Genomic DNA, 16202 nt, shown 5'->3' on the forward strand with positions numbered 1-16202 from the left:
TGTTGTCCTCGGGTCAAATTTGACCCATTTTCAGAAAGTTTCTATATCAGAAATTTGGATTTCTTTCAACCAAATTGTCAAAAAAAAATACCATTGATGGTTCCATACAACGCTCTTCACAAGTAAAATAAATGATCAGTTTACTATGTTCATTGAATTTGGGTGTTTTATTCAATTGTATAGCATTTGAAAAGAAATTGATAAAAGGTCATTGAAAAAAGTGACAAAAATGTCAGAAAACGCTTAAAATATTTCAACAAAACCGTAAAAAAAGTGCAGAAAAACAATCGACAAAAACATTGGAAAAAGTGACAACAACGTCATCAAAAAATAACAAAAAGTTCATAAAAAGTGACAAAAACATCAAGAAAGGCGACAAGTGTCGCAAAAATACCAAACATTGAAAAAAAAAAAGGTTTAAATTTTAAATTTTGACCCAGAAAAACAAAAAGTTGCATGGTCGAGGGGAAGACAACACAAGGGTTAATGAGCATTGTCCCTGTTAAATAAATAAATGAAATAAAATAGGATTAAAAGTCAAGAAGGTTGGAAATATGAAATAAAGAAAATGGTCATCTGTAAATGAGAAATCAAAAGCATAGGACCAAAATGCATTGGTACAACTGTTTGGTTGGTGTAGTTTGGGTGTCTTATCATGGAGCCAAACAGAAGATGAGATTGTTTATTTGTTGTGTTGAGGTGTGATGGCTTTACCCTGGGTTCACTGACGGACAGCATGTTGCACCACATGACCGAGGCCCAGGCACTGACCACCTGATTGGTACTGGAGATGACAACCACAGGCAGAGAGCTGGCCTGGACCAACACAGGAGGAGGAGACCATTCAATGAAACGGCCTGGCTCTGCTCAAATAGTACCTTCTCTTCAACCAACAAGATCTTCAGCTCGGCAGCAAAGAGCACACAGAAATGAAGTGTCATGTTGGACTCACCTCGATGTCAAATTTCAGTCCAGCATGCTGAAACTCTGTCACAAACTTAATGATGTGGAGTTCTTCAGTGACTATCAGATGACTCTGATGAAGAAGAAAGAGATGTGGTTTTAGAAGGGAAAAAAATATTGGTTTGATATTGTAATTTGCAAGCATGTAGAAGTAGTGTGTGGGAGAAAATACTAAAATCTAACACAATACTGAACTAGAATTACTGCCTTGTGGTTGTACATATATGCCTCCGCCAACCAGTCAAGTTGAAGTTTACATTCCTGTCTGTCCAGACTCATATAATATATGTAGTGAAGACTTTGAAGAAATCTTGTGTTGTCTTCCCCTTGACCATGCAACTTTTTGTTTTTCTGGGTCAAAATTTAAAACTTTTTTCAACATTTTGGTGGCTTTTCGACGGCCGTTTTTTTCGCTTTTTTTCCCCAACGTTTTTGTCGTTTTTTTGTAAAAACATTGACATTCTTTGAACAATTTTTTTTCAAATGCTATAAAATTGAATAAAACACCCAAATTCTATGAAAATAGTGAACTGATAATTAGTTTTACTTGTGAAGAGCATTGTATGGAACCATCAATGTTTTTTCTTTTTTTTTTTTTTTTGACAAGTTGGTTGAAAGAAACCCAAATTTCTGATATAGAAACTTTGAAAATGGCTCAAATTTGACCCAGAGGACAAGAGTTGATGATGAAAATTTGAGCCATTTTCAAGCAACAAAAACATCGGGAAAAGTGACCAAAATGTTGAAAAAAAAGTTTTAAATTTTGACCCAGAAAAACTAAAATTTGCATGGTCAAGGGGAAGACAACACAGGGGTTAAGTGTATTTTTTAGGAAAGCGTGGATGCTTCACACACCCATCTTCAACCCGGCAGCACAGAAGATCTAAACAAGATTAGTCACAGATTCAGTATCCGACCAAACATCTCCCCTTCTGTTCCTGAGTGATGGCGTTGAATAATGTCCAGAAATGTTGTTCTTTTTTAGAACATTATGATGAAGTTGACCTTTGACCTTTTTGGCTATAAAAGTCATCACCACATCATTTTTTCCTATTAGACATTTTTCTGAAATGTCATAATTAGCGTAGAAATTCTTGAGTTATGGCCAAAAATGCGTTTTGTGAGGTCACAGTGACTTTGACCCCCAGAATCTAATCCGTTCATGCTTGAGTCCAAGTCACTGTTTGAGCCAAATTTGTGGCGACTTATACATAAGAGTATCAACATAGACTGTTAAAACTATATCAAGTGGTTGTTCATACAATAGACTGTACTGGTTTCTACCTACAAATAGCAGTTCGTTGAATATGAATGTCTCATCTTACCTCACAGGATCCTTTGGCTTTCGGTTTATGTTTAAGTGACTGAAAAAGAAAATTGAAAATGCACTCATTATATACTCTACCATGTTTGTTTGATGTATGCATTATATTACATGTACTGTTCATAAAATACAAAGCTATATGTTTGTTTGATGACAGAGTTTAACCATTGACTGTTAATATTAATGGACAGAGCATGTGTGACGTCATCCATTGGTTTGTGGAGATCTGCTATGAGTCGTCGAGTTTGCCGTTAGGAACGCAGCCATCCTGGTGGAGGATGTGGCGATTTTAGACGTGAGGGAGGAGCCATAGACTGTTGGGCGGTATCTGACAGTGACGTTAGCTGAGAGTTGGCAACGTTAGAGAGTTGGCTACATTACATTACGTTACACACTTTCACTGGCAATCTGGATGCAACTGCTGCTGAAAGCTAGCCTACATAATTCGAGGTAAGATTTAGCTTCGCTAATATAAATATATCTTTGTCCCATAGTTATATTACATCTAAGACAGGCCGCGGACTGTCAATCACATCATAGCCATGCCCTAAAACACCCCCTGTTCTATCGCCTATTTTAAAATCAACAAGACCATAATTCAAAAAATTAACATCATTCTGTATTGCAGAAGACTTAAAACTAGTGATTGAGACCATAAAGTAATTATAAAAATGTTTACTGACGTAATAAATCAAGTGTAAAGTGGGTCACCTTCTCATAGACTTCTACAGAAACCGAACTCCTTTTGCAACCGCACGTGTCTCCCCCTGCTGGAATTCAGACAGAATGCAGGTTTAAGGCACTTCCGCATTTACAGCACTTTGCTGAACCGGATGCTTTGTCCATTAATATTATACAGTCTATGAGTTTAACTCATGTCCACGTTTCAAAGGTTCAGCAGTTTGAGGAGTTTCCTACCATGTGTCTAAATTCTGCCACCAAGCCTCCACGGGGCGTGTCCATGTCCAAAACCCTACAGTCATTGTTGTTGAAGACAAAGTGACGGAACCTACAACGACATCAGACCAGAGTGAGTCTGTGTCCAAACATGTGTCAGTAGTTTATCAGAATTCATGAATTTCAAATTGTTTTGGTACCCTTTACTTACCCTTTAACCGTCTTGGCTTCTTCAACATCCCTAATTTTAAAGGCAAAAATAGATATGAAAAACATTATAATAATTAAAAGAATAAATACATTATTTAATAAAAAGCAAAATCATCAAAAAGATTTCAATTTATGTAAAATAATAATGTACTATATCACTGGCTCAGACCAAAGTTTTCTTTGACTTACTTGTCAAATACAGGTTTGACTTTGAGCAGGCACTTAAATTCTGGGAGGTTTGCTAAGAACCTGAGAAGAGAAGAAACAAATACTGACAGAATGATCTTTTAACATAACAAAAAAATCATACAGAACAATGAACCAGAACATCCCTGGTTCCAGTCCAGTTTTTAATTCTACTCCTGTGTCTTGCTACGGACTCCTCATAGCTCCAAGGCTCAGATTTAGCAAATCATTGGCACAGATAGAATGCTAATAAGTTCATTACGATATGTCTAGGTCTGATCAAATTGTTTTAGAACTTTTATAGGCATTTTGATACGTTTCAACACGTATTGTTTGCTATGAGTCTGTGTGGCCAATGGCACCCTTTGTTATTGCTGAGTATTTGATTCTGAATAAAATAAAGCTACTTTATCTGCACATGTGGATCATTTTGTATTTTTTCCAGTAAACGCAGTTCTAATTAAAGCTGCAAGCAGCGATGAGAGAGCCTTCGCCCCTCCCAGCACGTTGGGGGGGTACTGCCGGAACGCTAGTCTCAAATTGCCATACTATCCCCACAGCGCTGCGGAGGAAGGTCTAGGTAGTCCACGCAGCATTCCGGGATGGGAGAAAAAACGTGCTCTGGTTTATTGGTTTATCTTTAAACCAATCACAATCATCATGGGCGGAGCTATGGGCCTCGGGAAGGAACTTGTTTTGGTGGAACATGTGTACGTTCAAAAGTTGTTTTAGTCGTGCAACAGAAAACTCAGATTGGACAGATAGTCTAGCTAGCTGTCTGGATTTACCCTGCAGAGATCTGAGGAGCAGCCAACATAAAGAAAGAGGAAGGTAATGGACATCCGGTCATGGATATAGACTACCGGAACGCCGACTGATGCAGTTGTGGGATTTCATAACGAGTTAGACGTTATTTCCTGGGTGGAGTGCGTGGCACTGAAAATGACGTATTGCAAATTTTGTAACACTTCCTCTGTGTGTATATATATATATATATATATATATATATATATATATATATATATATGTTATGTTGTTGTATATCATGTGTAGACCACACCATGTAAATTCTATGTAAATTAGATCATCTTAAGCTTGATTTATACTTCTGCGTAAAATCTATGCCGTGGCTACGTTCCCCCGACTCATGTCCTGGTTCTCCTCCTCCATAAACAACGTAAAATCAAGGAGAGGGTTAACTTCTCCTGCTACAGATTTCCCACCGTGGTCAGAAAGAACAGGGGAGACACTTTGTTTCTCTCACTATGACTCTAGAGTCGCTACTCGCTCCGGAGTTAATCACCGTCACTCTCTCACTCGCTCTACACACAAGTCCCCACACACACACACATGCCGGCCCTGCTGAAATCGACGCACACACCAACGCACAAGTATAAACTTCCGGCCGCTTACGTAGGCTTTGGCGAAAGCTCTGCGTGGAGCCTCCGCACAACCATAAATCAAGCTTTAGTCACATTAGGCTTACCTCACTGCCACTGTGAACCGCACCCCAGTCTTTAGTACTTGAGGTCGATATGGTAAACTCGACATGATCGGCTGTTTCTCAACCACCAGAGCACTGCAAAGCAATACAATGACAAAACAATGTCAAATGTCAACAATATGAAAGTGTGTGTATCAGTCGGTGTGTGTATATAACACAGAAGAGTCCTGATTCAATTTCTCACTGTGCAAGAAGTTTCGTGAACAAGAGCTGTGTGAATCTCTCATTTTCTGCTATGGGTTCAGGGAGGCTGGAGGTATCAGTGCTGTTGTATTTCTTGTTCTGGTCTTGCAGTTTCTGCAGCTGTTCGCGTACACGTAGCAGTACATCTGCCACCGTCCTGAACCTGCACATACAGCATAAGCAAACAACAGGCACACATAACACCAAGTTTGTTATTAGGTATAAAGTGTGACAGCTGGAACAGAGAGTTCCTCAACGTGAAACATGAAGGTAGTACTAATAATACGTTCTTACCACTCCTGGAGATTGTCCAGGCTGGTGTCAACTGGACTTCCAATGCATGCCATCTGCTGCCTGCACTTCCACTCTGGCAGCTCCACATCTGTGAGAGTCGCCACTATCTGCTGTGCCAGGTTTAAAATGTTCACTATCTGCTGCAGCACTATCTGCAAGACAAAAGAAACACAGCAAGTGTTAAGTCTAATAAGAGGTCTAATTAAGCTGCTTAAACAACGACCCCTTACTAATCATGTAAAGATTGTTGTGGCTTAGAACCATTATATCAAGAATTTAAAAAATATATATACTGTATCCACAAAGTACAGAAATAACTGACAATTTAATGTCACCGTTTCAAAAATATGGATTGAAAAATATTCAAGGATGTAATTCTCCTTTAGATTTTACTGTGCGGCGATATGGAGAAAATCAAATATCAGGATATTCTTGACCAAAATACCTCGATGTCGATATTGCAGGGTTGACTATCGGTGCTTTAACAAAAATATTTTCAATGAGATTTGTGATAAATATTCATCAGTAATGTGGATATAATGATTAAGTGGGTAAAGGCAAATAATAGAACAGCTAGAACAGTCTGGTAACAGAAAATGACATCACTTCACTGTAATGCAGCCTTTAAAATGAGGAAAAGACAACACTTGTGTCATATTACGATATCTAAAATCTGAGACGATACCTAGTCTCATATCACGATATCAATATAATATCTATATAATGCCCAGCCCTATGCCGTGTCAACAACAGCTCACCAAACATGCGTACCTGCTTTGTTTTTGTGATAAAGTTGGTCCGCTTAAGACATTCCCCTTCCACAAAAGGATAGGACTGGGCCAGTCCATTATGCTCCTCCACTGGAAATGACAAAAGAGACATAGATGAAGCATGATCTCACACCAAACCTTTCACCTGTTTCTGTCCGTCTCTGTCTCTGTGTCTCTACCATACCTTGGCTTTGCCAGGTCTTCTGTATGAAGTCAAGGTTTTCATTTAGTAACTCCAGTGACTTCATTTCCTCCTTCACCTCCTGCATTAGAGTTAAAGTTGACAAAAATAGATTTTTAAGAAATGATGAAGCATGTTTTTTTTTTCCCCTGGACGGCTGTCAGGGGGAAATAAAACCAAAAGTTACAGTCGAACTGAGTTTACCAAAATCTGTCTTTTCAGTTCATTGACTTTGTTGTCCAACTCTTTCCATTTTTGATCCATCGCTGGACTGCCGCAACCCTGACAAAAACAAAAGATATTTCTTTCACTCTTTTGCTATTATTTCCGTCTGGTGGTAGTTCTTACAAAACAGACTCGTATGCAAACAGTGCGAGCCTCTTGTACTGCAAGTAACAGTAACCAGGTGCTCTAACTGCAAAACGTGAAGCTCATTCACTGAGCCAAACAAGAGTTTAGATGTGTCCCCTTCAGGGCGGGAATAAAGTAGTAAAATCAAACAAAAGACAGATTTGAATGATCTTGTGGCACATGATTAGTAGCTGGGTAATTTTTGGAGTTTGATGTTTACAGCATTTCTGCAGCCTGGACTTCACTGTACGGTTCATCCATCTGATACATAGACTGTATATAAGAATGGACCAACAGATCCCGTTGCTCTGGACGGAGACCAGTGAAGGCCGTTAGAAGCACTTTTCCGGTGATGGCTGAGCGTTACTGCGCAGCCTCCAACTGAGAGAGACGACGTAAATGTGACGTGAGCAACCTGTCTGAAAGTTGTAAATCTTCTGGTAGCTGTGCCAAGAGAAATCTCAATCATTCCCAATCTAGCAGAGACGGAGAGCGTAGGTATATGTAAGGAGATAACATAGACACAGGCTAATTATTGCTAACTAAAATGGTAGTTAACATTAGTAACTAAACAGCTAATGTGAGACGAAACTGCCTGCAAGCTTCTCCTGTACTATACGGTAATTCCTCTACTATGCGACAGTAAGTCTCGTGGTTATGACACAATCGTTAGCCTATTTTTATAAAAACGTCTGCTACGGAGCCATAACGTGAGGTACAAGGTAATGGAGCCTTTTATACATTGTCGTGTTTCTTTAGAAATAATCAATGGACAAATAGAGTCTTTAAACGTTTCAGATGTAAAGTTATTCTCTGTCAAAGTGACGTCAAAATGAATGCCAGTCAATGGGATGCTAACGGGGGGTGATCGCTTTGTAGCATTAAAATAGCGCCATAGGAGGTTCGCGGTCCGAGGAGAAGCTTACCCCTTTGATCTGATATCACCGGCCATCTTACCTGTGCTTCAGAGGCTGAGGTCAGGATTTTCTTTTCCTCCTTTAAACATTCAGAGAGGATTACGGCCAAGTTCAGCGGCTCACCTTTAAAGTGTTTCTAAGTAAAAGAAATGATCAAAAAATCAAATACACACTAAAGCAATAAAAGGTTATAATTATTCTGCTTTGAGAAAATGAATAAAGGTAAATCTAAATGAAATGTTAAATGTCAGTTCCCATAACAGCATGTCTGCCCTACCAGCAAGTAGTCTTTCATCCATGGAAAATCAGGTCCCTGTAAAATTTTGTTCTCCTGAACAGAACGTTTCCACTCGTCTTCCAAAGACTCCAGGAGTTCATGGAAACAAGATCTTGCTTTATTTTCATCCACAGCTGCCGCATGCCTAACACAGGGCAACAGAAAATGTACATTCATTTAGGGGTTGTGTCTTTCTGCATGTGCTGAATGAGGGAACACTTTGTGGGACGTTTATGAACAGCAAAAACAGTCGAATCTACCCAACTACTACCTCAAACTCATTTAATAATAAATCAGCCAATTAAAATGCACATTCGGGCCATACAGAAAGATGAACTACCCCTTTAAAGCCTCTGAACACTCACACAGGTGTTTTAAGTTGTGGCTGATTAGACCTCTGCTCAGGTTGAAGGCGGGCCAGAGCTTAGATGGGAATTTATTAGGTCACAAGTCATCTACCAATAAGAATGATAAAAGGTGTAATTTGTCCCCCCTCCTAAGTGCAACAGAGCTAGCGCAGAATCGATCACCGGCGATCGCCGCCCAATGCGTGCCGGTTAGATTTGTGTCCGACTTGATCCCGACTTGCTCTGACGTCATGCACACGTGGGCAACGATAACCTCACGAGATCAAGGCGGCCGCAGTTCTGAGACGCAGGCAGCACAGTTGCTTTTCACCGACTGCAAGACCCAGGACATGCTGGGAAACGCCGGCCTCTCAGCTGATCTAACAGCTGATTGGGTCAGAATCGACTCAACATGATGACGTTTTATATAAACTTTTTATAGTTTTTGAATTGGAGGGATTTTAATTGCTATTTGTCTGATTTAAAGGCTCTGTACAAACCACATGTTGTGTGGCTGGTAGCTACCTTTAGAAGTCAGAGAGACTAAATCTGTTCAGATTACGTCATCTACAGTGTGTTGTTAATTAAAAACAGCAACAGATCGCATGTAGAGCATTTTGACAGCTACTCTGTCATAATAAAAACAACTGGAGACTGTGTAGGAGCTGATATTTGGGTCTGATAACATTTTATTAAAACGGAATCGGACCACGGTGTTTCTGTGACTTCCTGTTCAGCCTGAATGCTGCTGGAATCGGCTGGAAACTGTCCGACTTGACAGCAGATTTTTGTCACGGCCTCCGGCTGCTGCCGCCTGCTCTCGTCCACTTTACAGACGAGGCGCAGTTCATCTCCAACGAGCCTGATCTAATCAGTCTATACACACCCACACGGTCCTGGGAAAAGGCCTGATCAACCAGAATAACTGGAAACACCTTTGAGGGGGTTCAGAGCCTTTAATTCAGTGTGTTTGTAACCTGGGTGCATAATCTGCACCCCAAAACAATTTATTTATAGTATCTTGTTTTGTTTTGTTTTTATTGGGTAGTTAAAGGGGTGATAGAATGCAAAACCGATTTTACCTTGTCATAGTTGAATAACGACAGTTCGGTGGGTAAAAAAGACATACATAGAAGCTCAAAATCCCATTGATACCCCTATCCTCTGCAAATCTCACATTTTGAAACTGCCACTGAAAACGGGCAAATCTGAACAAAGCTAAAAGTTGACGTAAGCATCCCAAATTCTAGTCTTTGTCACGCCCCAACATTTGCATAGGCTACACCACTGACCTGAGGTCAGCTTAGTCTTCTGAATCTAGCTAGGTCATGCAGATCTCCAGAGGTCCACTATTTAATTACTAACTTCACTTCTGAGACTTTTTTATGCGAGAAATCAACTATGTAGAGGTCAAATATGGGCCGTTTTACGAAAATTGATGGCTAATTGCAAATTTTGTCCGACTGTGTGTCGCAGTTCAGCAGGAGCTCAGTAGGCTACGTGACAGCGGCCGGTGCTGCCTCGTCGCCCGGCGTGTCCTACTTCATAGACTCCGGCTCGCTGTGAGCTAGATGGATCTCCATCACGAAGGGAAGCCCGCGGCGCTCCATACCCGCGCAAAGTCACCATTTCTGGGTTACTGGACTACAAAATGCCGAGGCCCTGATGGAGCTCCAGGGCCTGCAGCTAGCCGCGATCTTTACCCATAGGATTGAAGGGACAGTATCAGCTAACGAAATCCCTAATGTTCACAAAAATGCATTAAATTGAAATCGAACACCATTGTTAGCTTTATAAGACCTTGGGGTAGATGTTATATAAGTGGCGTGACGAAATTCAGACTGTAAATATAGCTACAGCCAGCCAGCCAGCTCCGCGGAGCTCCATGTAGCCCCGAGTATTCCAGCAGTCCAGTACCCAGGGAAACGGTGACTTTCACTGGGTATGGAGGTTGCCGCTTTCTCGTCAGACTGTGTGGAGCTCCTAAAGTCCGACACGTCTTACCAAATTTGCAATTAGCCATCAATTTTCGTAAAACGGCCCATATTTGAGCTTTATATAGTTGATTTCTCGCTTAAAAAAGTCTCAGAAGTGAATTTAATGACGAAATAGCCCGACAAACAATGTATAACTTTGCAGTGTCTGAAATATGAGACCTGCTGTCTCGTCTCCAATGTGTTTCTATGGGGTTCGCTCAAACTAATCAGCGCGCAGCTCATCTAAATATTTATGAGCGTACCATATTTGGAAGAAAAGCTCTTGTTCCAAATAGAGCCATATTAGTTAAGGGCCTAATAAAATAGCATTCGGGCAATTTTCAGCTCAACCAATGTTACATACCCTATAGGAGACCTTAAGGAACAGTGTAAAATACCCTATGTAATCATTCTATCACCCCTTTAAGGCTTCTTTTTCTTGTCTTCTTTCTTCTTCCTATTATTATTATTATTATTATTATTATTATTATTATTATTATTATTATACAGTAATTATACACTGTATATAGGTCTGTATATAGTGTTGTGTTTTCTCCAAAGTCCGGACAAAATATAGTTTTTAATATTTTTTATTTTAGATTTTAAAATATCTTCTTTCAGGACAAGGCCTAGCGTTTGACCCATTAGGGGTCTCCAGGGCAAAACAAAATCTGTGGGCCACCATGACCCCCCCCCCCCATCTTTCACACTCTTTGCATTGTGTAAGCCTTGGTTCAAAATAAAAAGTAATTAGTTTGGTTAAGCGAAATATCATTTAGTAAAATACACCATTTAAGGACAAACACACAGACAAAACAAAAGGCCTCACCACTAGATATTAATTTAGGGCCCCTCTACTAAAGAGTGCTTCAAGATAGTAATGATGCAAGTCTCCTGTCATTTATCAGTGGGGAATACAGTATTCACAGGAAGCACAGCAGACATTATTCTCTTTCTTGTTTCTCTTACCAGTCCTGGCCCTCTAGCAAGACGCACAGATAGTGGCGGATCTCTCTGGGAAACTTTCTCTCGTCATACAGCTGGCTCACCCGGCTCTGGAGGGCTGAGTCCAGCCTCAGCAGCTCCTGCCACTGGGCCATCTGCAGTTATTACAAAATTACAAAATTATTTTTCACAATCGAGAGAGTATAGTTTTTAAGTTATGTTTAGGATTTCATTCAATTCCGTTAGATTTAGATTAGATTCAACTTTACTGTCATTTAGCAGAGTACAGGTACAGAGCCAATGAAATGCAGCTGACATCCAACCAGAAATGCAAAAGAAGTACAGTACTCTGTGCAGTTATGTAGACGATAGACATGAATTATGTACAACAGTGTATAGTTAGATAAATACAGGTTTACCAAATTACATGTCTATAGTGACAGCTAAGGAGTATAGAGGGTTATGTACAGAGAGTATAAATAGACATTCTATATAATATATATATATATATATATATATATATATATATATATATATATATATATATATATATATATATATATACGTATATTGCACAGATTTATGGGCAGGTTATGGAATAAAAAAATAAATATATTGTGCAGTTTTTGGTGTTAGCAGTGCAAGGGCATTGATGAAACAGTGCAGGAGTAAATGTAAACAGGTAAACAGTGCAGTACATGTAAACAGGTAAACAGTGCAGTACATGTAAACAGGTAAGGTACTGACAAAAGTTAATAGCAGATAATTGGGTACTTAACAAGTAGTTAAGCTAAATCCCACGACTAGCTAACGGACATACACCAATAGACGATTAGCGTGTATAACGTTAACATGAAAATAAACAAAGCATAACTATTTGTCTTCTAAGCATTCCTACAGCCAACTCAAAGACTTACCTTGTGTCTGTCGTCGTTTGACCGTGTTGTTTATCGACAGGGTGAGCAGGAACAAACAGTAGCTATGTTGAAAAAGAAGGTGGCTTCAGCGTGGGGTACTATTTGACTGTTTTCTGTATCTGAATGACAGGAAGAATGGGGCGTTTCTTTATATATCCACCGGACACTCCCACAACCCATGTGATTCTCGAGAAATCGTCCCGCTGAGCAGTGTCAAGTCAACTGGTGATCACACAGGTTTTATTTCCGCCTTCATAATAGTAAAGGTCTGTTTTATTTTAGCTTGCAGGCTACATCCGGTTTCCATCACCTGTGTCTGTTCCACTCAGCGACAAAAACAGTTGTGCTAAAGGTTTTAAACACTGGTGTTGTGTGCTGCCTGGCTCACTGCCAAGACACCTAGCTTGTACGTTAAATGGCTGCATTAAATGGCCCTATTACTTCATACCTTTAATATTGACTACTATCGACTTTATTCCCTTATAATGCCCATATTTTACATGTCATTTAGCTCACGCTTTTATCCAAAGCGACTTACAATTGCTATATATGTCACGCCTGTGGAGCCTGTGGAGCATTTAGGGGTTAAGTGTCTTGCACATTGGTTGATGTATCGCAGTGGGAATCGAACTCAGGTCTCCCACACCAAAGGCATGTGTTATATCCACTGCTCCATCAACACCCGGTGATGTAGTTTTTTTAAACTTATCCTTGAACTGCTATATAGTTTTTATATTACTATGTCTACATAGCCTTGCAATATTGGACTTTTTTGCACTACCACCATGACACACACTCTCATAGAGCACCTTACCTGTCCTGTCACTGCACGAGTCTCATGCAATACATCCCTTGGTACATTCATGTGGATTTTTTATTTAGTATCTTTTTTTTTTATTGTCCATATTATTCATGTGGATTTTTTTGTTTTGTTTTGTTGTTATTTGTTATTTTATCATCCTGTTTGTGATGTATGTGTATTTGTGTGTGATGTCTTTAAGCTACTGGGACCTTGAATTTGAGGGGCAATTTGGATTACAATAAAGTATCTATCTAGCTATCTGTCTATCTCTAAATGGAACAGAGTCATCATTTATATTATTTAACATCATGTTTACCAAATAAACACTCCGGCACATAGAGTGCTATAGCTGCCAAACTAAACATGAAAATATTAGTAATTTATTTTGTGGCACAGAGCAGAAACCTGACTTTGACTACCGGTAACATTACTTTTAAAAAAAAATTGTGAATAGAAATAACATTAAAAATAGAGATGTTTGGAACTAGCTTTTTTCACTTAGAGATGAGAAGTTCTATACCACATTCATGTCTGTTGCATGAAGCTAGAGCTAGCCAACGGTTAGTTTTGCATAAAGACTGGAGTCAGGGGGAAACTGCTATCCTGGCTCTGTCCACAGCTCAATAAATAATAATTCACCTACGAGCACATCTGCATTTTACATTATATCTTGATGGTTGCTCAATCCATGCACAAACAGAAATCTAAATCAAGGAAGCAACAATAAAGGTACTCATTTAAAAAATGTCCTTGTTTAAATAAAAACCTATTTATTTAACAATATTGACTCATTATATGTTTGCATTTAATTATGTATTTTTTCCAGGATGTATTTACAGGCCTATTTATTTATGTATCTAGTTATTTAGCCTATTGATAGGGACATGTATCACCCTGGAATCCTGAGAGAAAGTTCCGGCGTTGGGAGAAAGATGAAGATCTTTTTTGTTATGCGATGTACATCGCATAACGACACAACTATTCAACGAATTCCACCCTAACTCCAAAGTTGAAAGCAAGAAGTCAATGCAGTCCTTCTTCGTGACTGATGTTGACTCTCTGTTTTCTACGGAAGATGGCTAAAAACAACAAGTTGGAAGTGAGACTGTGTTTAGTAAATGACAGGATATTCACAACGGTAATCTCCTCTACGATCACGTCACACAGGGGATGATTCCGGATACTGTCCCAGGACCAATTAAAAACGACACTGTCTGCTTCACCATCACGTGATACCACGTATTTTGAAATACTTTGCAAGGTGTGGCGTTACCTGGGACTGATGAAGTGGTGGCTGTGCACTCGGGCTGGCATCCACAGTAACAAAATGACAAAGGCTTTTAAGGAAACTGAGTCAGTATCACCAACATCTACACCCACACCTAAACCTACTGTACACCTACGGCCATGCCAAAACCCACACCTACGCATACGCCCAACCCTACACCTGCAGTCACAGTATCTGAGCAGCCGGGTGCTGAACCTGTGCAGAATGCAACAGCACCGGCAGAAATAAATAAACAAAATGTCTGCAAGCTACTTGTGCAGAAGCTGGTTTTGCTGACCTTCAACAAAGCCACGGTGAACAACACAATTGGAAAAACAGAAACCATCATTGAGAATCTGTTCTAAAAGATATGGGCTGAAGTCGAGGGAGAAGATTTTCAAATCACCAAAGAAACTTATAAACCCCTCAGCAAGGCCATTTTAAAGGACATGTCAAAGAAGTGGGGCTGTGCAGAGGCCGCGCTGCTTCCAATGAATCTAGACGAACCAGCCGTTGACAAATGTATCGTCTCCTCCTTCAAAGAACACCTGATGAAATCAAAGAAGCGAAGCGCCATCAACAGATTCTTCTCCTCCTTTCAGGGATGCTTTGTTGATTGGACTATGACTGGGGGGGGGGGGGGTTGTTCTTTTCTTTTGAATGGTAGGCCAGAAACCAGTGGATAGCTTCTACAGGCCAGAGGCCAGTGATTGGCCTATGTTCGGTGGATAGCCTCTGTTGGCCAATGACCAGTGTATAAAGTATACACCAGTGTATGTATTAGTGTATATAGGACAAGGACAGAGAGCAGTGATTGGCCTCTGTAGGACAGAGACCAGTGTATAGTGCATATAGGAGGACATAGACCAGTGTATAGTGTATAAAGGACATATATTAAATATTAAACCCTTTTAAGAAGCACATTTTATTAGACTAATTAAGGATTACATTAATTTGTAATACAATACATACAACAAGTGCAAAAATCCATACAGAATGCTCATACTGAACATCAAGCACTCTAGTAAGAAAGAGGAATGTCTCACCCTGGGGTATAACATAACCAATCTGACCAGATAAGTGCTCCCCATCAGGATGTTTGGAGAGCAACTATTATATAACAATAGCTTCAAATGTAAGACTTGTTGAAACTATACCCAAAAACCACAGCGTTGACCAAAGATTGTATAGTCAGGACAAGATAATCCACTTCACCGCCTACTCCGTCACCCAGCACCCACAAGAAATGAAGGTGATGATGATCAGAGGAACAAGTCGTATCTTGGCGTTGTCTACGTTTATTTTAGGCAATCAAATCACTTTTTTGGGGGGGGGGGGGGTAATACACCTTGGTGTCCTCAGTGGTAGATACGGCCATGCTCTCCATGATGTTGTGTTTTTAGTGGCAGCACAGATCCAGTCCTGTATGTCTGGCCACTTACGGTCTGCAAATATGTAACATAAATGATGCTACTCATTGTGAAATCTTTGTGTAGGCCTGAATTAAGTCCCTCCATGACAGGAAATGCATTGCCGACATTGTATTTTTTACAAAACAGGTCACCAAGCTTGAAATGATACATTTGTTGAACCCGATGTTCATAGGCAAGAGTTTTGGCAATATTTTTGAAATTGCATACCACATGCTTTTGCCTTTTCACTGGATTATGCCTGGCCTCAAATCTTATGCACCACGATTGAGAAAGAGGTCCAAACAAACAAAGCATTCATGGATAGCGTACCATAAAAAATGGTGCTTCGGATTCAGATTTCGGCAAAACAACTTCTTGTAAAGCGTATGATGATCTATGATAAGCTGCTCAAGAAACACAGCAAGCCCAGCACTGACAACAGGTGCAAAAATAATGCTGCAGATTTCACAAAAAAAAAA

At 39.9% G+C, this 16202-nt stretch overlaps 2 protein-coding genes across 5 annotated transcripts in view; one reads left to right on the forward strand and one right to left on the reverse strand.

Annotated features, from left to right (window-relative positions):
• glsb (glutaminase b) overlaps positions 1–5341 on the forward strand; it is a 64926-nt gene extending 59585 nt beyond the window's left edge. For both annotated transcript variants that reach the window (XM_031289625.2, XM_036004648.1), the window contains one exon: positions 5330–5341. The gene's annotated coding sequence lies outside the window, so the exon portion shown is untranslated. The remainder of the gene's footprint in view (positions 1–5329) is intronic.
• The window catches only part of stat1b (signal transducer and activator of transcription 1b), a 28680-nt gene extending 16254 nt beyond the window's left edge, over positions 1–12426 (reverse strand). For 2 of the 3 annotated variants that reach the window (XR_004898167.1, XM_031289621.2), the window contains exons 1-16: positions 12243–12426; positions 11350–11480; positions 8058–8202; positions 7821–7916; positions 6717–6794; positions 6516–6594; positions 6333–6421; positions 5562–5713; positions 5269–5430; positions 5067–5159; positions 3584–3643; positions 3396–3425; positions 3206–3296; positions 2289–2327; positions 953–1036; positions 715–816 (exon numbers count right to left, since the gene is read on the reverse strand). Coding sequence is in view for 2 of the 3 variants with exons in the window: in XM_031289621.2 (XP_031145481.2) it covers positions 715–816; positions 953–1036; positions 2289–2327; positions 3206–3296; positions 3396–3425; positions 3584–3643; positions 5067–5159; positions 5269–5430; positions 5562–5713; positions 6333–6421; positions 6516–6594; positions 6717–6794; positions 7821–7916; positions 8058–8202; positions 11350–11480 (1431 nt within the window). In the remaining variant the exon portion in view is untranslated. Of the gene's footprint in view, positions 1–714; positions 817–952; positions 1037–2288; positions 2328–3205; positions 3297–3395; positions 3426–3583; positions 3644–5066; positions 5160–5268; positions 5431–5561; positions 5714–6332; positions 6422–6515; positions 6595–6716; positions 6795–7820; positions 7917–8057; positions 8203–11349; positions 11481–12242 lie in introns of those variants that run through there. The other variant, XM_036004646.1, reaches the window with a different exon arrangement.
• Positions 12427–16202: the final 3776 nt, after the last annotated feature.

The sequence above is a fragment of the Sander lucioperca genome, chromosome 8 (assembly GCF_008315115.2).
Source record: "Sander lucioperca isolate FBNREF2018 chromosome 8, SLUC_FBN_1.2, whole genome shotgun sequence".
In the NCBI taxonomy this organism is placed as follows: Eukaryota; Metazoa; Chordata; class Actinopteri; order Perciformes; family Percidae; genus Sander; species Sander lucioperca.